This window comes from Notolabrus celidotus, chromosome 13, assembly GCF_009762535.1.
Source record: "Notolabrus celidotus isolate fNotCel1 chromosome 13, fNotCel1.pri, whole genome shotgun sequence".
NCBI classification, from domain to species: domain Eukaryota; kingdom Metazoa; phylum Chordata; class Actinopteri; order Labriformes; family Labridae; genus Notolabrus; species Notolabrus celidotus.
Genome location: NC_048284.1, coordinates 19386386 through 19411589, shown reverse-complemented (window position 1 = coordinate 19411589; position 25204 = coordinate 19386386). Strand labels below are relative to the sequence as shown.

Genomic DNA, 25204 nt, shown 5'->3' with positions numbered 1-25204 from the left:
CAGCAGTTTGAGCTCCAGTAGCGCTTCTGTTGGATCACACCACATGGGCCAGCCTTTGCTCCCCAAATCAATGAGCCCTGGCCGACTATGACCCTGTCACTGATTCACCAGTTTTCATTTCTTTCACCACTTTTGGGTGGCTGTGGCTCAGTGGGTCGAGTCCCTCGTGTCAAAATCGTACGGTCGGGGTATCGATCCCAGCTCCTGTAGTCACATGCCGAAGTGTCCTTGGACAGGAAACTGCCCCCCAAATTGCTCCTGCTGTTGGTCAGCGGTATGTGAGTGTGAATGAATGAGATTAGCTAATACTGATGGTCTCTTTCTATAGCAGCCTCTGACATCAGTGTGTGAATGGGTGAATGTGACTAGAGGCGTAAAAACGCTTAGATGACTAGAAACAATTCTAACAATTAGAATTAACAATTTTGGTAGGTGCTGACCCCTGCAGACCGGGGACACCCCACATGATCTGCAGTTCAGTAAGACAAACTCACGTTGTATTGGTTGTTCTTATTTGGCGTCTAGACTCCGCCTCACCTTATCACTCCTCGATTTGTTCTACATGCAGAAATTTGAGGAGTGAGGAGATAACATCTTAAACCCTCTTGCCAGAGCTTTTATAAGGTTTAGGTATACCCTCAGTATTGAGTAGAACTATTTCTAATGGAGATTTTTAAAGTTCTGACACTTTCATGTAAGTAAGCGGTGAAAGTTTAAATCTGCTGCAGGGATTTCATGATTGTTATCTATTTTACAACGGCTTTACTCTAACAAATATGGTTCCTACACAGTTTTCTGGTAAACCCCCCTTTTTACACACCAACACACACCTGGTTCCCAGACCGGCTTGTGTGGGCCTGACACACACACACACACACACACACACACACACACACACACACACACACACACACACACACACACACACACACACACACACACACACACACAAAGAATTCCGGGGAGTCAGCACCATGCACATCCACTGCTGATGTCAGGAACTATTATACAGACTTTTACATAAACACACACACACACACATAAGAAAAAACAGCATGCAGTCTATCTCATCATATCACTTTTATCTCCACAGGTGGTAAATTTAGCCCTCTGGCTCTCTGTCAGCATGTCTGCAATAAACAAATCAACACAGACATACACAGAGACGAAAGCAGCCAGCCTGTCATGTTAGTTTAAAAAAAAGTCTACCACAGCTTTATGTATTCACCTTCTGGCTCTCTTTTTATCCACACATCAATCCTGAGCCAGCCCTTTAACCTGGCTTAACACGTTCTGTCAGTAGCTCCACAGGTGAGCCAGTCTCTGCTCCCAATGCCGTCTGTCACCACCGAGAGCCAACGCCAGCACTCCTGTATCATTTTCTCAATCCTTCACCTCTTTTTATTTCTCTTCCTAATTCTTCACACTTTCACCTCTTTCTCCCTCTGTCTACAACTCTCTCCTGTCATTCTTCATCGGAACATCAAGATGTAACCTGAGATGAGAACTGTGGGGGGGAGAGGAGCAGCACCCTAACGCACTGGTTGAGTTACATTGGCTCTGGATAAAAGTCAAAGTGTGGCACAGAAGTAGTGTGGGTTTTTCACCAATGATAGAAGGTTAGTGGTTTGATTCCTCTTCTCCTGCAATAAATTGTTGTAGTATATTGTTGTATATTGTATGTATAGTGTGTGTGTGTGTGTGTGTGTGTGTGTGTGTGTGTGTGTGTGTGTGTGTGTGTGTGTGTGTGTGTGTGTGTGGGAGCTAGCATGAGTGTATGAATGCGTGTGTAGAAGGGTGATTGCCAACATGTAATGTAAAGAGCTTTGCGTTGCTAGAGGATCATAGATTATGCTATTTAAAACTTAAGAATAGTTTATTTACCACTCAATCTCTGAACCAATCAGCTATCATCTTACAACAATGCCTCTGGGAAGGCGCTAAACAACCTCCAGCCGAGACTTTCTTCTCTGTGTGCTGGATTGTTTACAGCAGATTGAGAAGTTTCTATTTCAAAAGCAAGGTCAGATGAGCCTCACCAGAAATGCCTGCAAACTAAATGCTGTCATTTCTTTGTTTGTCTAATATCTGTTTCTGGTGAGTCTCAGTTTCACTGCAACTTGTAAGTCAAAAAGGGAATTCATTCTGGTTTATACCAGCGGTGTAAAAGAGGCAGTGGTGCACTGGACACCATGCTTGTGACCTCACTGTGATGTACTCTTAGTTGGTGATTCTCTATGAAAGGCTGCAATCGTCACAGCTTGAATGTTAGGAATGGCTGACACTCTCTTTAGTTTTCCACTCTTTTTATTTTCTTTGACATTGAATCTTTAGGGTGTGAATGTGTGGCTCTGTGACTCCGGCTTCGGGTCCTTCAAAATAAAGGTCGTCTGCAGGTGAATTTGGAACAACCGACCTTTTTCACAAGCAGTATGAACCCGCAAAGGAAACAGATTAACAATTAACAGGTCTTCAGTTTGTGAAAATAAAAATATAATGTTTCATATTTGTTGAAAGTAAAAATGCAAGGTTGTTTTAATTTCTGAACCATCTAAACTGTGATTGGCTTTAGCAACACAGTGTCAAAGCACATTTGTCTCTCAAGTTAAATGTATTATTATCTAGAGGGAATGTTAACTGAACTTGGATGCATATATCTATTACTTGAGATAAGTTCATTGTCGTCAGATTACTGCTGATGGTAGCCAGTTATTATGACGGATTGTGTTCTGCTTGCTTTTGCTCTCCAAATGGACTATTTGTCCTCCATACACAAAAGCCTGCTGATGCATGATTGGTCAATTCTACTTGGACTACAAACAAATCACAGTTGGAAACCATATTAAAATCCAAACCTGTTAATGCATATTTTTCAAAATTCCAAAGCCCAGCTCCTATCAAGGCAGATAACCAGTAATGGTCTACGGGGTGGCCAATCAGAATTCAGGGAGGGGGCCACACCACCCTGGAGACCTCCTACTGGAAATACCCATATTGTGTAAATGTGGCACCAGCTCTGTTGCCATATTGCTCTGTCCCAATGCCCTTTCCTTCTCATCACCCTGCGCCACCTCTCCTCCTCTTGGCTATTTTTTTTTTTGAGGCTCTGTTTTTGAAACCCCACCTTCCGGTCATCACCTAACCAGTTAGCCCAGCTCAGCACAGTCCACTGATTCCTGGCCGCACAAAGGAACACCGGTCAAAATGTAATTTTCTGCAAGATTACACATGATAATGACTCGCTTTGGAGGGTCGCCATTAACAATTATAGATGTATAAGTATCGATCTGTCAACAGAGGCAGTGGGAGAAAAGAGAGGGAAAAGATGGGGAAGAAATTTACAGTACAGTAATGTGTTTACTGACACACAAAGACAAACACACACACACACACACACAGTGAACGCTGCAGCAGACACACAGAATAGATGAACGATTGCTGCTCAAACTGCTCACAAAGTCCTACAGAAGCTTAAAATCAGGCACTGATGGGAGCCAATAGAACGCCTGAGAGGCAAGTTCACCTGGGAGCAAAGTAGACCTTCACCTGGTGTGACACACACACACACAAACACACGCACACACATCTGTTTCCATTCAAACCCCACACTGGACTGTTTCTAAGCAGACAAGAAACACAAACACACTTATCCATCCTCTGAAATAAAAGAAAAAGAAGCCTGCGTTTACTTTTCCCTTGTGCTTGTCTTGAAGGTTTCGCTCAGTACTCACTGTCAGGTTCATCCACTGGCTGGCTGAATGGCCGGTTCTTTCGCTCCACAGCTGCAGTCAGTCAGTCAGTCTCAAGGACAAACGCTCTGGCTCTCCTCGCCTCCGGTCTCTAAGGCTCAGCGATGCAGCAGCGCTCACACACACACTCCCAACACACGCACACACACACTCAGACACACACACACACACACACACACACACACACTCTTCTTTCTCTCCTCTCCAGTGCTGAGTTTACCTACATACCTGCCTAGCTCACTCGCAGGGGGGAGTCCTGAGAGAGTGTGTCAGACAGAAAGTGTGTCTAGTGAGGGGATGGTGAGGAGAGGGTGAGCTGGATGAGGTGTGTGAGTTGGGGTGTGTGCAGACTGTTGGGGAGAGGAGGACACAGCCAGCACTCCCCTTATATGCAGAGGGAGGAGGTGAGAAGTGGAAGGGAGGGTAGAGGAGACACAGCGCTCCTGTATTCCCATAGATACAGAGGAGGGATTTCTAATGCAGGCTTGCAAGGAAGGGAGAGAGAGAGAGAGAGAGAGAGAGAGAGAGAGAGAGAGAGAGAGAGAGAGAGAGAGAGAGAGAGAGAGAGAGAGAGAAAGAGACAGAGAGAGAGAGAGAAAGAGAGAGAGAGAGAGACAGACAGACAGACAGACAGACAGGGAGAGAGAGAGAGAGAGAGAGAGAGGGGGGGGGGGGGGGGGGGCAGCATCATATTTCAGTGATGTTGAGTCAGCATGTGAATGTGATGCATGTGTTGACAGAGCTGGAAATATTTAGAGGGCACGTTCCCACAGGAAGTTATGGATTAAAGCTCAGTTCATAAAGGAGCAGTGTGTAAATTTGTCTGTGAAACGTCACGAGAAAAAAGTTCTGTTAGCTTGAAATGACACGACTGTCTGCAAATTGAAGCGGTCATTTTAAGACATGAAGTGGCTTCACTAATAAAGCAGGGGCGTATCCAGACTTTCTTGACTAGGGGGGCCCAACTGGTGCACTGACATAATGCAGGGGAGGCATCAAGTGTGAACTAGTTTTTACACTTTCTATCCCCATAAATCATATTTACTTTAACTACTCACTTTTAAGTTATTGTCTTGTGTTCATTGTTTCAACTTTAAAGCTCCTCTGACACATTTTTGGCCGATTATCAAACAGACTTAAATATACATCGTTGCCAATTTATGACCTACAAAAGCCAATAAGAACATCAGCAATGCATTTTATAATTTCTCAATGGTCTTTTTTTTTTTAAGTTGTATTTTTTGGGCTTTTACAGCTTTATTGATAGAGGGAGAGGACAGTGGATAGTGTAGGAAACTGGGAGAATGACATGCAGGAAGGGGGCCACAGGCTGGAAATGAACCCGGGCCGCTTGCTACATGGGCGCACAACTTAACCAGTAGGCCAAGTCCGCGCCCTTGATGGTCATTTTTAAAGTTTATTACCACTGCAGGCGTCAGAGTTAAGGCTGATATATACTTCTGCGTTGAATCGACAGTGTAGCCTACGCCAGGGGGTCCGTGTAGCTCCCGTACCTACGCAGAGGCTTACGCCCAAAATGTAACTATGCATAGAATCGAAGCGGACCGCAAGCCCTGTGATTGGTCCGCTCGGCGGTATTGTGTTTCCCTCATTTATATCACTTCCGGGATCCCGGACATCGGCCGCACATTGGCCGTGTATTTCATCTCCTCCTCTCTATTCTTCATGTAATCATGTCTGTATGATAAACAGCAACATGTATCAGCTGTAGATTAAAATAACACGCTCTGAATCGCTGTGGAAAAGTAAACGCACAAAGTACTACCCTCCAAGCTAGGGCTTTTTAGGGGGGAGTTTATCTACCCCTGAACTAAATTTAGACCCTGGTTTCTCCAGTCAAAACACACATAATTCAGGGGTAAAGTCCCTAGTTCCAGGGTAAAGTTTCAGCGGTGGAAAAACGCCTTTAGCTTGGCATTATAACTACAATCTTGAGAAATGGCTGCACTGGCTCGCTCCAAAGGTACTAGCCCCTCTAAGCCCAGACATTTACACACTGAGTGTTAAACAATTAAAGAAAGTCAAGTTTTGGGAATGATAGGGTGTGGTTTGACATTTTATTTTGTTTCTGTTACACTTCTGTTAACCATCTTAACGACCAATGGTTTCACCTGAGTAAAAGAAACAAATGCTGTAAAAGAAAAGAAAAAACCTACACACTTTTCATTCATGATTTCATGTTTTTTTTTAACCTTTATTTCATCATATTAACTTCAAATTATTTAAAATCTGCAATAAGACCATGTATGGTTGCTGGTATTATCGAAAAGCCTAAATAACACAGGGAAACATATCACATTGAAGTAAACAACAATGGGTCTAAAACAGTATTTTAAAATTTAAATTCTCATCTATCATTATTCCTTTCTACATAAAAGGCTCCATGAAGTCCACATGGTGGTGTCCTTTGGGCCTGATTTGACCTCACTACTCACCCTCAGTCTTCAGAAGATTATCTAAGTATAAACACAGCTGGACCTTTATGTGTGTAGTGATAACAATTCTTCATTGAAATTCTAAAAACAACGTAAATGATTAATTTCTTTTAATGTTGAATGACACTTGGTTTTTCTAAGTTTGTATGTAAACCTTGAAATTCTTTTCATCTTTCATCTTTCAGTCACAGCGGTTTGATCACATACTGCTTGTCGATGGATTTCGGATAAAGTTTTCAAAATGTGGTGACGATGGTCCTGACAGTCTAAGGAGAGACTTTTCTTCACGTGCGTTCAGACTTGTCTTGGTAAACATCAGCAAGACATGCAGCCGCCACAGCTGCTCATGCAATACAGAGCGGGTTGTAAATGAAAGGAAGATGCGGTTTGTTTTTGGGAAGATAAAAACCCCCCGATGACAGGACTTCTTCCGTTAGACGTAAAAATAAAAAGGTACTTGAACATCATCCTGATATTTGAACACACATCCATACAGTGTTATCTGAACTTAATTACATCAAAAAGAAACCTAGACTGAATCTTGAGGTATAACCTACAGAAATGTCCGTCCAAAATTCTTGTGCAATATCGGACAAAACCATTTACCATAAATGCACTAAGACCTCCGACTACAAACAAACCACACGGTCATCATTGGTTACATTAACCCTGTTTTCTTGCCTGAAACAGTGTCATCTGAGGTAACAGGGCTGAGGCAGCATGCCAGCTTCACACACAAAAAATGAGGCATCAATGTCAGTTGTTTTCTCCAACATGGAACTTCTGGAGGAGAATTAAAGGTCTTAATTTCAGTCATTCACTTTCACAGGTCATTCTCTCCATGTGGATATCCTCGTTTCCCCAATATGGGAAAGTTTCTCTTTCATCACAGACTCTGTTGCTAGGATGAGTCTCATTCCTTTCCTTCTTATGACTCACATTCCCGGATTATTCTGGACATTTCTTAAATTGTTCTTCGCCCCTGAGCAGCATTACATCTTGTAGCTCTTTTGGCCTCTCGTCGCAGCTTGTTCTAAGTTCAGGATCCAGAAACCAGGCGTTCAGTTGAAACCGAGACCTGTGCCTTTGGGTCTCTGTGTGGCCCGGATGGGCTCGGTGATACCCCGGCCCTCTGGACCCAGGCCCATCCCCGGGTTCCAGCCCATGCTCTGCAGCATGCGACTCCCCATGTTGGAGTCTGGGATGGGAGGAGCACTCTCTCCAACCACTCCTGTAGAGAGAGGTCACAGGTTAGAAAACAGAACATCCTTCTTCTTCTTTTTTTAAGATATATTTTTAGGGCATTTTTCCTTTATTCGATAGGACGGCTGAAGAGAGACAGGAAATGTGGGGAGTAGAGAGCGGGGGAATACATGCAGCAAATGGTCGATGCAGGGAGTTGAACCCACGACCGCTGCAATGAGGACTATAGCCTCTGTAGACGGGGCACGTGCTTAAACCGCCAATCCAACAGCACCCCAGAGCATCCTTCTTTTAAGCAAAGTTTTAAATACAGTTGCAAAAACATGATAAATTCAGCCTCAATGGAGGATCTGCAGCCTCTCAGTTTTCAACCTCATTATCAATTCAGGGATGTGAGTGGCCAGTGATGCTATGACAATGAGGCACTACACTTATTGGCTAACTGAACTTTGTCTGACAGGTGAGGGGGCAGATCGGATGGATGCAGAGCCAGAAAAACACCAAAACAAACATGGTTAGCGCTATGGAAGAACATGCACCCAGTACACGACACATATGATCCGGAAATTTGACCCCGCACAAGAGGAGGAAACTGATCAGGTGTTGCAATTCAGGTGTTATGCCTAATTTCTTGCCTTTCATGTGTAACTTTATGTATTTGGCTAAGACAAAAGTCTTGTCCTCAATAGCATAAGAGGAAGGTTTATTCATCAAGGAGTAGGAATGGTTTTGTTACATTACGTAAAAGCAAGGGCTGCACCGAAAATTTGGCCACCGAAAAGTTTCGGCCGAAAAGTGCATTTTCGGTTTTCGTCCAAAGGACTTTTATTACCGAAACAACACGACCGAAACAGAATGTTGTGATGACGCAAGCAAAAACCACAGCCAGTACACGCTTGTCTGGATAAGGGCCAACATGTCTGCATCCGTTCTTCCTTTAATTTCAGCACTAAAGCGTCTTCTAAGCAAAGAGGTTGAGACGGACCACGGAGGGAAAACAATGAAAAGTACACTCTTAGGGTCTGTCAGCACACGTTTCACTGAGAGCTATTCGGATCCTCTGCACTTCAATGAGACTGTACTTGATCCACATTATAGAGATCATTAGTTGGATGTTGGAATAAAGCAGCGCGCACGAGAAATGATCCAGGCCGCGATGGTTGCGGAGAACCCGCTTGGAGACGGAGAAGCGCACAGCGCCGGAGAAGGGGAACAGAGTGCAGAAAAAAGGACTCGTCTCTCTGAACCAGATGAGGAGCATGCACCCTCGTTGTCTGATATGTTCAATGAGATCCTTGATTTTAGTGAGGTTAGTACACAGTCATAGCCATGAATGCAATGTTAGGGGAGACTGGGGACAGTTGTAAAATTTTTGACATTTCTGTCTATAACTTTGAGCTCTTTTAACTCAGTGTGTTCAAACTGCTATACAAACTAGCTTCAAGTGTCTGCTAATAAATGGACTAGAACATGCATGGCCTACTCCCTGCTAATAATTGGCATAATCATTTATTTTAGCGTTTTGGTTTTCAGTTGGTTTCCTCATTTTTAGTTTTCGGGTTCAGCCAAGAATTTTCTTTTCAGTGTATCCCTAGTAGAAGCCAATTCAAATCAATACATAGAGGCTATGTATTCCTGTAGGTGGGCTACAGTGCTGACAATACTAAGCACTTTCCAGGAAAAAAAAAGAGATGCTTAGTTATTGTTTTCATGATTGGTAATTAGTACATGTTTGGGTTAAGGTTTGGGGCATATAGTCTGACACATTTAAGAGATCATAATTGGCTCTCTGGGCTCGTGATGAGCATGTTCTTCTCTAGGTTTCATCAGAAAACATTGGATCAGTCACATTGTTATTTCCATTTCTGTAATTTTGCAATCTTTCAATTCAAATGTTTTTATTTTAACCCATTCAATGATTCAGTCTGCTACTACCTCAAAGTAACCATCAAACCCCCTCCTCCGGTGACATCATCACTCCATTAAAAATTCTCAAGCTACTTCTAAGTAATGTAATCATGTAATCAAGTTAGCCACATTTCCAGACATATAGCACACCCACATCCTTGTAGCTCAGACGGTGGTCATTCTGTTCCTGCCCTTCCTGGAAGTTCACGATCCAGTCACGGAGAGCGACCCGTTACCCATTTTAATCCAGTCTTTATTTGTATGCAGCACAGGAGGGGAGATGCCTGCTCAATTACACACTTGATTGTTGAGTCCTGGGCGGGTTGGAAAGCCAAACTGTCAGGACCTGAATTTGGCTGTGCTCACCTTCTTCCTGCTGCGAGGTCGGCACCTGGCGTTCTTAGGCTCTGCACTTGGGTCAGGAGCCAGAATCTAATGTGCTCACATTGGCGGCGTCTCACTGATCGAGTCACTTTAAGGCGTTAAAAATGTACGCAGAGTTTTAGCTCTTTTTTTATGTTTTGATCTGCCCTACCTCTTGCTCTATCTTATATTTTCAACCAGAAACGAGTAGTGGTGTGTTGGGTCCAGAGATAAAGAAAAAGAACAACAAACAAAATCATTTTCTAATACAAACCAGTAAACAGTTCTGGGTCAGAGAACGTCACTGAACACTAAGGATGTGTGTGTTTAGTCGACTAAACAATAAAACATCATCATGTGTGTTAACAAACCCTGCCTCTAACGCTTCCCCAACACAGTAATAGGATCTGTAGTCACACACTGAGACAACAATATCAAGCCATTTCAGGGTGCAATGTGTAAACACAAAAGCGAAGGAATGGCAGATTTCTGTTCCAGAACTGTTGCGGAATTGCAACGTGTAAGAGGCTTCTGTCGCTCAACCACCCATGCTCCTTTTGCATCCTGGCATCAGCTGTTTGTATTTTGAGATTTGTTCAATTTCATACTTTCAAAAGTAGAAAAGGGAACTGAATGTTTTCAAAACACATCATCAAAACTTGTTTTAGCAATGAGCTTTTTTGACAACCCTCTTCGTATAAGTTATGATCAAAACTGAGCCACTTCTTCAGACTATATAATTCGCAATAAGAGTTTGACCTCACAGCATTCAGCTTTGCCACCTCACCCTTCCTCTTCTTAAGGCATTAACTGGCCCGGAGGTGAGGAGAGTGTTTCGAGGAGGGGTTGAGAGGGGGATACACAAGTGTTACTGGCTAAGAGCTAATCCAGTATCTCTGCTCTGACAGCGCTACTAGCCAACTGACTCTTGTCCAACAAAGCTTAGGACGAAAGGGGGTTAAGAGCTAAAGCAGGGTTTAATAACGAGGAGGGGGTGGAGAGGGGAAGGAGGGACGAGAGGAAGCAATATGAAGGATGAGGGAGTCCCTTCTCTCAATTAATTCCTTTTAAAAACGTGAAGCAGAACCCCCCCCTCACTTTCCATTGCACTCCCTTGTGTTTACGTGTGAAAACAGAAGGAAATGAGGGAAGCAGGCTGGTGAGTCCAAACAAGAGGGGGGAGAAAAACAAGTGAGAGACATGGAGCCAAAAATACTACAAAAGTGGGCAGTAGGTAAAAAGTGCCAGATGGCGTGTGAGGTGTAGCTAGGTGTGTGCCCAATACCTGAGGGGGCGGCGGAACCGAGGGGGGCTGCTTTTCGCCTCCGCTTGACATCCCCTGTGCACAGAGAGCCGAGGTGCCCGCTGGTCTGTCTGCAAAACCAGACGGGCACAGAGGAAAATATCTAGGCATTAGTTTTACACAAATAACACCATTTGTTGAAAATGCGAACACCATTAAATGTTGTGAAACTTTGGGAGAGTTGTGAGTAGGCACAAAAAGTAAAATTTTCTTCTTTTTAGGTCATAAATCATCAGAGTTTCAAGTTAAACTGTTGTTCTCACCTGCTAGCTGTTTTCACTGAACAGCTCCTCCGATGCCCTCTGTCTGACCGTGGGTCCCAGTGCAACTGAAGTGCCGGCGAGGGAAAAGACGAGCAGAATAAAACTCAATGTTCAAGTGGTTAGCATGCAATTCTTGCAAAAAAGGGAAAAACATCAACCACAGTGGGTCAAAAGCCTAACCTTTGCATTTAGAATAAAATGTTGTAAAGAAACAAGTCTCACCTGCCCGTGGTCTCTCCTCGAGCCAGAGCTGAACCAGGATCTGTTAAGAGATTTAAAGTGTCATTCAGGCCCTCAATTTCCCATCAAAGCAACAATCAGAAAATAGAAGACAAGCCATGCAAAGCTTCCTGAACAACCTTCTGAAACTTAAACTTGGGAACCTTTGTCGTATTTGGACTGCAGAGACTTAATTTAAGTTTCACACTTCTAAATGATTAGTGTGCCTGCAACCAAAAACTGGGACAAATGTGGAATCAGTTATGTGAAAATGATGAAGTCAACATCCTGGCAGCCACAGGCAAAGTCTAATTGTGTAAAATATTAAGACATGGACTCACTCATGGGGGTCCTGACTTTGTCTGCCAAGTCTATCGTGGAAGCTCTGGCCCGAGCCGCCCTGCAGTCCTGCCTCAGACGCCTGCTGGTCTCCATGAAGTCGACTCAGCCTGGCCTGGAACCCTGAAAAAACCACAATATGAGTTTGTCAGCAATAAAACTTTAAAGTAATCTGTCGGATAAGTACTGTTTGCAAGAACAATTATGTTCTCTTTAAGTGGTTCAGCTTGTTAAAACCATGCTGAGATTATTCAGTCCCTATATTTACAATACAACACTTAATAGTCATGCTGCTATACATTGCCTTGGTCTGTCACTGTGTGAAGTGTCTGCCACCTACTGGACATGAGTGACACTGCAACAATATTGAAGTATATACTAAGAGCTGCTGAACATTTACAATGTGTTCCAATTTTTTATGTAAGTTGCATTTTTGTGAATATTTTAAAAACTATGTTAACAGACGTTTTCAACTTTGTTAGGAAGTCAGATATTGAATATATTTCTTCAACTGTGTGGTTAAAATGATGCTTTACGGCTGTATTTTTAAATAAATGCAGAATCTGCAGAAACGAGTGTGCCAAATTATTATGCAAGTTGGTGATAAGAGCATATAACTTGTGAAAATTAAAAACTAGGCACCATTTCTAATGTTCTATTGATTGAAAATAATAATATTTACTACAGCTGTATTCAAACAGCTAACGTACTTTGAAAAGCATCATTTTAACCACACAGTTGAATAAATATATTCACTATCTGACTTCTTGACAAATCTGAAAACGGCTGTTGACATAGTTTTTGAAATATTCACAAAAATTCAACTTGCATAATAATTTGGAACATGGTGTATATATGATTAACTGTAACATTTTACTGCAGTCGTGTTTTATTATTTATTTAATGTGAAGTTTAGTTGTTTATTTTTTTTATTCATTGCCATTGTGATCCAGATTCTTCCAAAACTATAGATAAGATTTTGGGGTTCCGTCATCATGTGTGTTGTCAGCCCACCTCTCTGTGCTGCAGGGCTCATGAGGGGAAAAGATCCAGTGAGGATGCTGTTAAAAACAGGGTCAGCTAGGTCCAGCTCCCCTGTCCCGGTCTCTCTCTCCCACCAGGGAACCACTCCCGCGATCCCACAGGCACCTCCAGGCGCTGATCCCGTGCCAGGCTCTCCCTCGTAGAACCAGTCACTCTGTTCGTCATCAGCTGGAAGGGAGAGGACAGAAGATGATGAGCGCTTTTTAAATAACATTCTTTTACTTCACAGGGGCGGTTTGATGGAAATGAAGCAATGGCTAAATCTGAAAATGAAACAGGTGCTACATAAAAGATAGAAACAGACATGTTCTGAGTTTGAGTTTCCGCTGACTAAAACTAGAATATAGTTTTAGTCTAGTTTTAGTCGATGAAAACTCAAAACATTTTAAAGGACTGAAAAGACTAAAATGTGACTAAAACTAACAGGCATTTGCGTCTAAAGACTAAGACTAAATCTAAAATAGCTGCCAAAATTAACACTGCATCCCAGAGATGATTGATCAGACCCCAGTTAAAAACAAAAAAAGTATTTTAAAAGCTGTTTTCTTCTCCTCTTGAGGACAGACTTTTAAGCTTTTAACTTTAAACAAATATGTATCATCATTTGTATTTTGGTAAACTTTAGACCAGGGTTGTGCAAACTTTTTTCAAAGAGGGCCACATATGATGTTGTCAGAATACCTCAGGGCCAGTGACTCCTACTGAGACTTAGGAATCATAAAAGTTATATATGAAATATCTATTGAATAACAATTATTTTATTTATTTTTTCTCAATAAAACAGGTAGTCCTTAGTTCTCCACAAGCCATGTAAACATTGGCAAACGTTATCTTATCGGGCAATGCAGGAAAAATATTGTAACATTATTTTTCTATGGCAAGATCACAATATGGATTTCATCACACTTCTTTTTCATGTTGTTTTTAAGACTTTTCCTGACCAGCAGACAACAATTTATGATATAAATAATTATTTTCATGGGTTCTGAACATTTTTTATGCACCAAATTTGGCCTTTTCTGTACAATTTCATTATTTTGATCTTGTCTTGTGTCCTCTTTTGTGTCTTCTGAACTTTTAGTGTTCATCAAGAACATTTTCACATCATGATAAAAACATGAATTTGAAAACCTGTCAGCTTTAAGAGTTCATGTGTTTCTTTTTTATTGCCGTCTTGCAGAATTCCCTGTTTTTTGGCTTTAGACAGGTAGTCTAAAGAAACAAGCTTTTTGAGATGTTTCTGGATTGACTTTAGTTTTGTTTGTGCGATTGAAAGAAACTGCAAATGTACAGATGATTCAGAAGGTTTTTAATTTCTGTGCTATAAATAACACGTTTTAAGATGGAAGCTTGGGGCCATAAATAAATGGACCTTGGGCCGTGATTGGCCCCTGGGCAGTACTTTGGACATGCCTGCTTTAGACCCTTTCATTGCAAGTACATTACAAGAGCATAATTTTCTTTGAAGGTTTATACCTGAAGTGAGCCAGAGTGAAGCCTCTGTGTTATTCACTATTTACAGTGAAACTGAGACTCACCAGAAACAGACGAGCAGGCACTACTCCCAGAGCACGTAATTAACCAAGAAGTGACAGAGTTTATTGTGCATACAAATTTTAACACAGGGTTGCTTCTCAAGTTGCTAACTGGACTCTAAACGATGCAGCACATGAGAAAGGAGGGCTTGGCTGGAGGTCATATATCAGTAACTGCTGGCTACACTAAAATAACCAAAAGTACACACCCATTCCCAAAGGCATGGCTCATGGGACAATAGGCGATGGGTTCTGACTGCTACTGTTTTCTTAACTTGTTGAAAATCTGCCAAATACAGATTGGAATACAGATACAGTATAATGTCAGGCCCCTGATTCCTTACTAACAGACTATAAAGTTATATTTTAGGAAGTTTCAAAAGAAATGTTTGACACATCTGAGTCAGTACCTTGCCTTCCCTCATCATTGGTGTAGAGGCCTCCATCACTGCTGTTACTGACACTGCTGGTCTCACTAAGAAAAGATAGAAATGGGGAAAACAAAGCAGATTAAATACTTTACAGATGATAAAATGTTTAAAAGAAATGTAGTTGCCGTCTCATCCAAAAAAACTGTCTCGCTGGCAATAAGGCAAAAAGCTTTTCCGACTATTGGTTTTTTATACAAGGTAAGAAAAGATTTTCAAATGACAAATGTGGTATAAAAACAAGCAGTCATTAAGGGACATCTGCTTTAAATGGGACTAACCTGAAATTGGCTATAATCTGTATACATTTTGAATTTTCTGAGCAAGGAATAATAATATTAGATAATGAAACTGAATGAAATGTATAAGGTAATTTCTAATATTTCTCCCCAGCTGTAAACAGACGATACTTTTGTCCTTACCTGCTGATCTAAAGTGTCACAAACAAGCTCATAAAAAGAAGAAAAGTCAAAACACTAACCACCTGTCACTCATGTCCTCGTCCGACCCCTTCTGCTCCTCCAACTCCATCTTGTCCTTGCCCCCTTCTGTCGGAGAAGAGATGTGGTCCTCGCTCTCCACCACCACCCCTTCATCCGCAGCCTCAATCCCCATCCTGTGCGTGGCCAGTTTCCTCTTCTTCACCCTGTTCTTCCCTCCCCCTGGCCCACCTCCACACAGCTCCATGACCCCCCTGCCGTCATTTGCACCCAGTCTGTGCGGCCTGCTGCCAGGGCGGGCTTTGGGGACCGGTGGGGGCCCCAGCATTGTAGAAGTGGGAAGTTCTGGTTCTGCAGGAGGGTCCACAGCCATGCGTTTGACCTTACGTCTCCGTCTGAGGCTGCGAGTTCCCTCTGCAGACCCCAGGACACCCAAGTCGTCCGGCCAAAGCGGACGCTTGCCCCGCCCCGTATCGGCTGTTAGGAGGGTGCGCCGTTTGGGGCCAAGTTGTTCATCCGAGTCGCTGTTGTCGCGGCCATGGGTGTTGGAAGCGGAGACCCCCCCTGTACTGGCACGGTAGTCCTGCAACAAACACCAAAGTGGTAAATACCAAACTCTGATTCTGGTGCTAAAATAAGAAGCTGATCCCACTCGAGGAAGTAAATTAGGTCAAAGCAGAGTGAGGAAGGTTACATTTATGCAACAGGATGGTGCAAACTTTACTTAATCGAAGTCATTTACCACTTCCACTGCAAACAATCTGTAATAAGTGGATAACGCCAACTTCACTTGGAGGTCAGTAGATTATAATTACCAAAGGATTAGACCAGATTAAGGTTTCACTGTTCTCACAACAGTGTAGAATATCTGCTAAGGTCAGGGAAGTACATTTTTAAATAAATTATGAGCCGAGCAGTCTGCTCACAGATCTCTGAATTATCAGCCACAAGAATCTTTTCAGTGATTCAATCCAATTGAAATGAAACTTAATGTATTTAACTACATTGTGAAGATAATCAAAATGTCAATTCAGCATTTAACAGAATATTTAATCACGGAATGGGCCTGCATGATAAGAGAAAACTCTGTTGTGGGATAACAATCTTCAATCTTGCATTAATAAGAACTCTGTGGATATAAATAGCCCAGTGAGCATGTTAATGATAAAGACAGTTCTCTCCTTGTTGAACATTTCAGATCATCTCTGTATACAGTTTGTATTCCTACATATTTTTAAATATCAGTCGTGCCGCTCATTTTTACTTGGATGTGTCCCTCTCTCCCTCCGCACTTATGGTGTCAGCTAACCTTGAAGCAGCAACTAAATTGATCAAACAGACAGAGAGCTGGAGCTGAAGTTGATTGGCCAAACAGTATTAATGTAGAGCCCCGTTCACACAAAACTTCCTGTCATTTTCTGGATTATTTCAGGACATTAGGGCTCTGAATTTTTCAGAAACTTGCAATTCACCAATGTCAAACAGGGATTTTGTCGCAACATTGTTGGATGTGTTCTTACGAGTCATAGTGTCATCTGTAAGATCTGTGCATGCTGAGTGTAAATGCATGGGTTGTGTTGATGACGTGTTTTAGTGTTGTTGTTCAAATGATGAAGCTGTGATTGATGTTGCAGCCATATTACGCATTTATATAAAGGTCCTGTGTAAATATAGAGAGAAGAAGCAGGTTCCTTGTGAAACATCCACAAATACACTGGGTACAGAGAGTACTCATACCCCTTCACTTTTTCTACATTTTGTTATGTTACAGCCTTTTTCCAAAATGGATTAAATTCCTTTTTTCCCTCAGCATTCCACACACAGTGGATATCAAAGGTCTACACACCCCTTAAAATGCCAGGTTTTGTGATGTAAAAAATTGAGACCAAGATAAATCATGTCTGAACTTTTTCCACCTTTAATGTGACCTATAAAAATGGACAATTCAATTAAAAAAATATTTTAGGGGGAAGAATACAAAGGAAGAAACTAAAATAATTTGGTTGCATAAGTATACACACCCTTTAACTAATACTTTGTTGAAGCACCTTTTGATTTTATTACAGCACTCTGTTTTTTGCGTAGGACTCTATTAGCATAGCACATCTTGACGTGGCAATATTTGCCCACTCTTCTTTACAAAAAAGCTCCAAGTACATCAGATATAGAGGGCATCTCCTGTGCACAGCCCTCTTCAGACCACCCCACAGATATTCACCTGGATTTAGGTCTGGACTCTGGCTGGGCCATTCCAAAAATGTAATCTTCTTCTGGTGAAGCCATGCTTTTGTTGATTGGGATGTATGCTTTGGTTTGTTGTCGTATTGAAAGGTGAAATCCCTCTTCATCTTCAGCTTTCTAACGGAGGCCTGGAGGTTTTGTGTTAAACTGACTGGTATTTGTAACTGTTCATACTTCCCTCCACTTTGACTAAGGCCCTGGATCCAGCTGAAGAAAAACAGCCCCAAAGCATGGTGCTACCCCTACCATGCTTCTCTGTGGGTATGGTGTTCTTTATGTGATGTGCAGTGTTGTTTTTATGCCAAACACACCTTTTGGAATTATGGCCAAAAAGTTCAACTTTGTATTTTTTAAAAATGTTGGTGGGCTTGGGTGTTTTTCTTCATAAGAAAAGGCTTCCTCTTGCCACCCTACCCCATAGCCGAAACATGTGTGAAAGTGTGTGTAGGCTTTTGATATCCACTGTACATAAGTATTCAGACCCTTTGCTTTGAAACTCAAAATTGAGCTCAGATGCATCCTGTTTCCACCGATTACCCTTGAAATGTTTCTACAACTTTATTGGAGTCCACCTGTGGTAAATTTAATTGACTGGACATGATTTTGAAAGGCAAACACCTGTGTATATAAGATCCCACAGTTCAAAGTGCATGTCATAGCACAAACCAAGCCATGTAGTCAAAGGAATTGTCTGTAGACCTCTGAGACAGGATTGTATTGAGGCACAGATCTGGGGTAGGGTACAGAAAAATTCTGCTGCATTGAAGGTCCCAAAGAGCGCTGTGGTCTCCATCATACGTAAATGAAAGAAGTTGGAACCAACAGGACTCTCACTAGAGCTGATCAGCTGGCCAAAATCAGCAATCAGGGGAGAAAGGCCTTGATCAGGGTGGTGACCAAGAACCCAACGGTCACTCTAACAGAGCTCCAGTGTTCCCCTATGGAGATGGGAGAACCTTCCAGAAGGACAACCTTCTCTGCAGCACTCCACAGATCAGTCCTTTATGGAAGAGTGGCCAGACGGAAGCCACTCCTTGGTACAAAGCACTTGAAAGTTTGCCAATAGGCACCTAAAGGACTCTCAGACCATGAGATATTAAAACCTGGATGTCACATAACTTTTTACAGCTCAACCAGGAAAAAACGGACATACTTGTCATCGGCTCAAAGGCTCAGAGAGAGAAACTGGCCTCCACACTAAATGTTCATGGACTTAATCCAAGCCAAGAAGCAAGAAACCCTGGTGTTTTATTTGATTCTGATTTTAATTTTAAGCCACATGTTCGTTTTATCACCAAAACAGCCTTTTACCATTTAAATAACATTTCTACAGTGAGGCCGTTTCTCTCTCTGAGCAACACAGAGAGACTAATGCACGCTTTTATAACCAGCAGGCTGGACTACTGCAATGCTCTCCTTTCTGGTCTTCCAAAGAACACAATAAACAAACTGCAGTTAATACAAAATGCAGCAGCTAGAGTTTTAACGAGGACCAGAAGGAGAGCACACATTACGCCTATTTTAAAATCTTTACATTGGCTGCCTGTTGCTTTTCATATTGATTTTAAAATTATTTTACTAGTTTTTAAAGGCACTGCATGGCCTTGCACCAGACTACATCGCAGAGATGCTTTTAGTATATAAACCAGGTAGGTCTCTCAGATCCTCCAGCTCCTCTCTTTTAGCTGTTCCTCAGAGAAGAACTAAAACATTTGGTGACGCTGCTTTCAGCCACTACGCCCCCAACTATGGAACAGCCTGCCGGAGGATCTAAGAGGCGCTGATAGAGATATTGAGACTTCTAAACGTAAACTAAAAACATATTTATTCAGTCTGGCTTTTATGTAGAGTTTAACAATTTTATTACCTACCTTTTACTGTAATATTGATTTAAATGTTGCTTTATTATTTTAATAATTTTAACTGTTATCTTATTCTATTTTTAAGTATTTATTCATTCATTTATTTAATTTTATTTATCTACTCAGTTTTATTGATATTTTTAGCCTTAGTTTTACTTTTCAACTCTTATCCTTACCTTTTAAATCTATTTATTTTAACTATTTTTATTCTTAATTTTGATGCTTTAACTTATTTTAATTATACACATATTTTATTTTGGTGTGCATTAGTCTCTATTTTATTTTATGTTGTTCTTATTTTTAATTTGTATTCTTATTATTTTTATTATTATCATTATTATTATCTTCCCCTAATATGTCTTGCCATTGTTTCATTTCTGCTTCTTTCTTGTTTTCAATCGCTGTAAAGCACTTTGGGTTGCATTTTATTTGTATGAAAGGTGCTACATAAATAAAGCTTGATTGATTGATTGATTGATTGACAACATTCTCTGGTCTGATGAAACCAAAATGTAACTCTTTGGCCTGAATGCCAAGCGTCACGTCTGGAGGACACCAGGCACCACTCATCACCGGACCAATATCGTCCCTACAGTGAAGCATGGTGGTGGCAGCATCATGCTGTAGGGATGTTTTTCAGCAGGATGAACTGGAAGACTTGTCGGGATCGAGGGAAAGATGAACGCAGCAAAGTACAGAGAGAGTCTGGACAAAAACCTGTTCCAGAGTGCTCTGGACCTCAGATTAAGGCAAAGGGTCACATTCCAACAGGACACCGATCCTAAGCACACAGCCAAGATGACAAAGGAGTGGCTTCGGGGAAAAGTCTCTGAATGTCCTCGAGTGGCCCAGCCAGAGCCTGGACTTAAACCTGATTGAACATCTCTGGAAAGACCTGAAAATAGCTGTGCACCAAGGTCTCCATCTCACCCCTCAAAGACTTAACTCTGCCTTATGTGTTTTGTTCAAAGGCCTTTAAGCTGGCTCACACACACGAACAGAAACATCCCAGGTCAAGAACCGTCAGACAAATCATTGTCCTCAGTCACCTCACCTTATGTTCTTCCACACTAGACTCTGAGCCCTCGCTTAGGTGGCCTGTCTCCCAAGGTGGGTGCGGGTTGTCAGAGCGTCGTTTTCGACCCCTTCGCTTCCGAGCCTGTCTCTTCAGCAGACAGCCCACGGCCAGAGCATGGTCTCCCCCATCGCCAAAACCACCACGCGCAGCCTGCTCGGAGCTCTCCTCCAGTGCTGACACCAGGTCATGAACGAGCTCGTCCATCGTCCGGCGAAAGTGCCTGTAGGGTGAAAGAAAAGCAATGTCATAATACTTAATAACAACAGTTATTGGTTTGCAACAAGGATGTATCTTTAACACATTTATGAATAAGTCTTGTTTTCAGGGCTGTCAATAGCTTTACAGAACAGCTGAGGTTAAAGCTGCTGTTGGTAGTCACGGAGTAAACATCTTTTCAGAGAGAGGGTCTTTGAATGTCAACCATGGACTGTATAAAATATGGACGTAGTATTCGTGAAATCACCAATCTGTTTCTGAAGCGCTGTTTTGAGGCCAATCGTCGGCAGCAACCATATTGCTGCTGTCGAGTGATTTCGATGTAAAGAGGCGGGCTTTGAGCCTCCTAGCCAACAGCTACAGTGTTCCCGCCTGACAATCAAGTCAGCTGTGCCTCTCATTGGAAGACTCGTAATCTCAATATCTTCGAAATTGCCGCGTTTGAAAAAAATTCACCCCCCGTACAGTGTGTGCCGATCAAGAAATGAGCTATCCAGACTAGGGCTGTCAACGAATATTCTAAATTCGAATATATATTCAAATATTTTAAAAAAACGGAGATTCGATTGTGAAAATTAATATTAGACTATGGAAAAAAAAACACATCGGCGGCTGCTTTGCGAGTGGGCGTACTGCATGGCGGGTCAGGGACTGGTCACAGGAGTCGCACATGCACAGCGTGAAGCAGACGGCAGAGAGAAATCTTTCCGTTACCGGCTCCTGAGTGCGCTCTGAAAGCGTGAATATAAAGAGTTCGGGACCCTTCACATGTGGACTGTCTTGTATTTTTGGCAAATAACCCGTCAGGCCTAAGACCCTACATTGACAGTGGACTAAAAGAGCCCGACAATCAGCGACACTGGGATAAAAATGCAGTTTTTCCTCTCTTTTTCTATACAAGCGCCAAGAATGTAATTGGACTACCTTTTCGTTTTTAACTTTAACTTCAATTAATGTTAATAATATTTGCTTCAATCACTGAATGAAGCCTGCCTATATTAGGGACAAGAGTCGGGACCTTTAATTGCTCGCACAAGTCTTGCTCAGCACTCAGCACATTACGCACAGAGAGGGGGGGCGAGTGAGTGAGAGAGAGGTCTACGGTCTTAAAAGTGTTACGGTATAGGCCATTACATCCTTTACTTGTTTGATAATGTGTAGGTATGTTTTAGCCATGTTAAATCTGAAATAAAAATACCTATACAAGTAGTTATGTCTCCTTGTATTAGTTTGTCCACCTGTTATTGACATAATGCGCAAATATAGATATGCGAATGGTTCGAACCTATGGGATTTTTTTAGAGTGAATATTCGAACGTCATTTTGGAGCAATTTTGACAGCCCTAATCCATACCACACTCGTCTTATGTACCAGGCTGTAAACATGTTTATTTCTGCTGTAAAGATCAGCTTTTTTGAATTGGTGTGTATGTGGTTTCCAGTACTTCGGGAGCCAGCCTCAAGCGGATCCTCGATGAACTGCAGTTTTTAGCACTTCTGCATTGGCCTCATATTTTTAACCCGGAGGTTGCCACTTGATGTCAACACTATCCCTCCCAACCAGATTTCCTCTTGGCTAAAGGCTGATTTATACTTCTGCGTTGAATCAACGGCGTACCCTACGCAGGGGGTCCGCGTAGCTCCCGCACCTACGCCGAGGCCTAGGCACGTAGCTGACGTGCACCTCCTCCAAAATGTAACTCCCCGTAGAGCCGACGCGGACCTCAAGCCCTGTGATTGGTCCGCTCGGCGGCTTTGTCTTTCCCTCATTTACAACACTTCCAAGATCCCGGACATCGGCCTCACATCGGCCGTGTATTTCATCTCCTCCTCTCTATTCTTCATGTAATCATGTCTATATGATAAACAGCAACATGTATCAGCTGTAGATTAACATAACACACTCTGAATCGCTGTGGAAAAGTAAACAGAGATTGTAGCGGGACCGGAAGCAGGCGGCCGGCTATCAGAGAGACCGCACTGCCCTCATGCGTTCGGCTGAGAATTGCTGCGCGACACAGACACACCGACGCACAAGTATGTGGGGCTCATGTCCGCGTCAGCCCCTGCTGCGTAGGGGAGACGCAGAAGTATAAATCAGCCTTAAGATGATTCTTGAGCCTGGTGGGGCAGCTCAGGGTGTTATAACCCTTTTCTGTCTATGTTTATCTGTGGTGGCGGGAGGAGGAGGGAGGCAAAGGACTCGAGGTTACAGGATACTGTGGCGCTAAATAAATACATAAAGAAATAAGGAAGAAGAGAAATTAGAGAAAAGTAGAGAAATAAAGAGGTACATAAATAAAGATAACGTAAAGTAAAGTAATGAAAAAAGAAAGAAAAAGAAAGAAAAGCGGTGTGCGCAATCATGACAGTGCCGGACTCATAACCAATCGGAGGACGTGGTAGGGGCTGCTCTTTAACCAATCAGGACAGAGGATTAGAGATTAGCTCTGATTGGTCCGTAATAACGGGAACGAGGGGAATGATAACATTGCTTGATACAAAGACATTGGAAAACACAGAGATTCCACAATAGTCTCAAATTATTCCACTTACTGATGATACCGATAGGTATTATGACCTTTTCTCCCAGCAGAAAACAAGTTACATTTTTTACATCATTCCTACCAACAGCAGCTTTAACAACAATAGTAATAATTTTGCAACAAGGCTGTATCTTTAACGCATTTATGAATAAGTCTTGTGTTTCCATGGCTGTCAGCAGCTTTACCGAACAGCTGAGGTTAAAACTGATTTATTTCTTAGCCTAGCAGATCGTAGTACACCACCCTGTTTGTGTTAGCATGATTTATACCAAGCCAAGTTGCATAGAAAGCGATGTGCATATAACCTAATTGATACACATAGCTGATTTCCAGCTGTAAATGTTAATTAGCTTAGCAGTAGAGGTCGTTTAACAAGCTTATGTTAACAACGTTAGATAGGTTAGCTCTGAGCCTCCCTATGAATAGTTACTTTTTCATGCTTTTCAACTTCTACGTCTCTTTCTCAGTGAGACACCTTCTATTTAGATTCCCTGTGTAATATGGTAATACATCTTAAAATTGTCTGAGACGTCGTTTTCAAACTCCCTCTGGTCCTAGCATCACCATCACTCCTTTAGGTTAGCTGTTCGGGTTGTTATTAGCTGGACAGGGAGCGTCATTTTTCATGCTAGCTAGCTTGTTCAACCACAACAAACGCCCAACTAGCCCTGAACAAAATCAGCTGCGGTCAAGTACCATGCATAACAGCTTTGAATGTCGTACTTTAAGAGGCTGTTACCGGAAAACAACGCCAAACCACACGGAAATCTCTAGACTACTTTCCCTACTCGTTAGCTAGCACTACTGACGTTAGCTTTAGCTTCCTAGCCAGCTGATTCACTTGGAGTGGACGTGAACAATCTGTCACGTCTCAGAGATTTCAAAGACCACCTACCAGCCGGTTCCCGCTTTGCCGATGGTTTTTAGATTAGCCGCACGGAACATGAAAGCCGCCAAATGCCGGATACCTTTAGCCAGAAACAAGGGGGGAACATTCACACAGCACGGACACCATCCTGACACAAAAGCTACCGATCAGCTAACTGGATCAATATGCGACAAGAGCAGCAGGAGGAGGGGACCGTGAACGCAGCAGCAGGAGCTGTTATGCTGCCTTCAGGTACTGCGGGGAATTTAGAGTTAAACTTCCGTTATGCGAGCAGCTTTTCCAAACAGTTCAAAATTACGACAAATAAATGAAAACTTTTTTTTTTAATACTGTGGTTGTTTTCATCACTTTGTTTCATTTCATTTGGATGTTATTTATATATACATATTCTACGGTGGCCCTGTAGTGCAAATCACAATGGCAAATCAAAAAACACTGGCAAATCAGAAAACACAACGGCAAGTCAGAAAACACTACGGCAAATTAGGAAACAGTACAGCATATCAGAAAACACAACGTCAAATCAGAAAACACAACGTCAAATCAGAAAACACAACGTCAAATCAGAAAACACTACAACAAATCAGAAAATAAAACGGCAAATCAGAAAACACAACGGCAAATCAGAAAACACTACGGCAAATTAGGAAACAACTGCAAATCAGAAAACACCACAGCAAATTAGGAAACACTATGGCAACTCAGAAAACACAACTGCAAATCAGAAAACACTACGGCAAATCAGAAAAAACAATGGCAAATCAAAAAACACTACAGCAAATCAAGACACAACGGCAAGTCAGAAAACACTACAGCGAATCAAGACACAACGGCAAATCAGAAAACACAATGGCGGTCGTTCAACCACCAAAAATAAGGTGAATACTACTCCTGGGGGGTTAGGACAATCTCGTATGTAATTTTTAATAAGACGTGTTACTTAAATGATTAAGATGGTATGTCTGCATTATTGTGTAATGACCATATACAGTAAATAAAAATGCACAGCGTTGCTCCGCCTCTTCCCGTTGTACGGTTCTGAAGCCAAAAAATCCTGCTCCTGGGCGCAGCCATTGTGCAGCCAGAGCCTGTGAAGCCACTGAAACAAGCTCCGCTCCAACA

At 42.2% G+C, this 25204-nt stretch overlaps 1 protein-coding gene across 2 annotated transcripts; it reads right to left on the bottom strand.

The window, feature by feature from the left end:
- Window positions 1–5813: 5813 nt before the first annotated feature.
- gpatch2 (G patch domain containing 2) lies at window positions 5814–24313 on the bottom strand. Of its 2 annotated transcripts, none has more exons than XM_034699392.1 (10): window positions 24089–24313; window positions 20408–20651; window positions 15292–15833; window positions 14793–14857; window positions 12818–13015; window positions 11806–11926; window positions 11468–11507; window positions 11246–11310; window positions 10965–11053; window positions 5814–7436 (listed from the first exon to the last, which is right to left on the bottom strand). In XM_034699392.1, the coding sequence occupies exons 1-10, from the start codon at window positions 24136–24138 to the stop codon at window positions 7267–7269; spliced, it is 1584 nt and encodes a 527-aa protein (XP_034555283.1). In that variant the 5' UTR covers window positions 24139–24313; the 3' UTR covers window positions 5814–7266. The 2 variants fall into 2 exon arrangements, with proteins under 2 accessions (XP_034555283.1, XP_034555284.1); XM_034699393.1 differs by having other exon boundaries at window positions 15295–15833.
- Window positions 24314–25204: the final 891 nt, after the last annotated feature.

Excerpts from the sequence above, each read along its gene's own strand:
- gpatch2 (XM_034699392.1), bottom strand. The coding sequence starts at position 24,138 with ATGTTCCGTGCGGCTAATCTAAAAACCATCGGCAAAGCGGGAACCGGC. Across the intron at positions 15,834-20,407 it reads CTAGTGTGGAAGAACATAAG|GACTACCGTGCCAGTACAGG; the intron begins GTGAGGTGACTG and ends TGTTTGTTGCAG. Across the intron at positions 11,054-11,245 it reads TCAGTGAAAACAGCTAGCAG|ACAGACCAGCGGGCACCTCG; the intron begins GTGAGAACAACA and ends CTGGTTTTGCAG.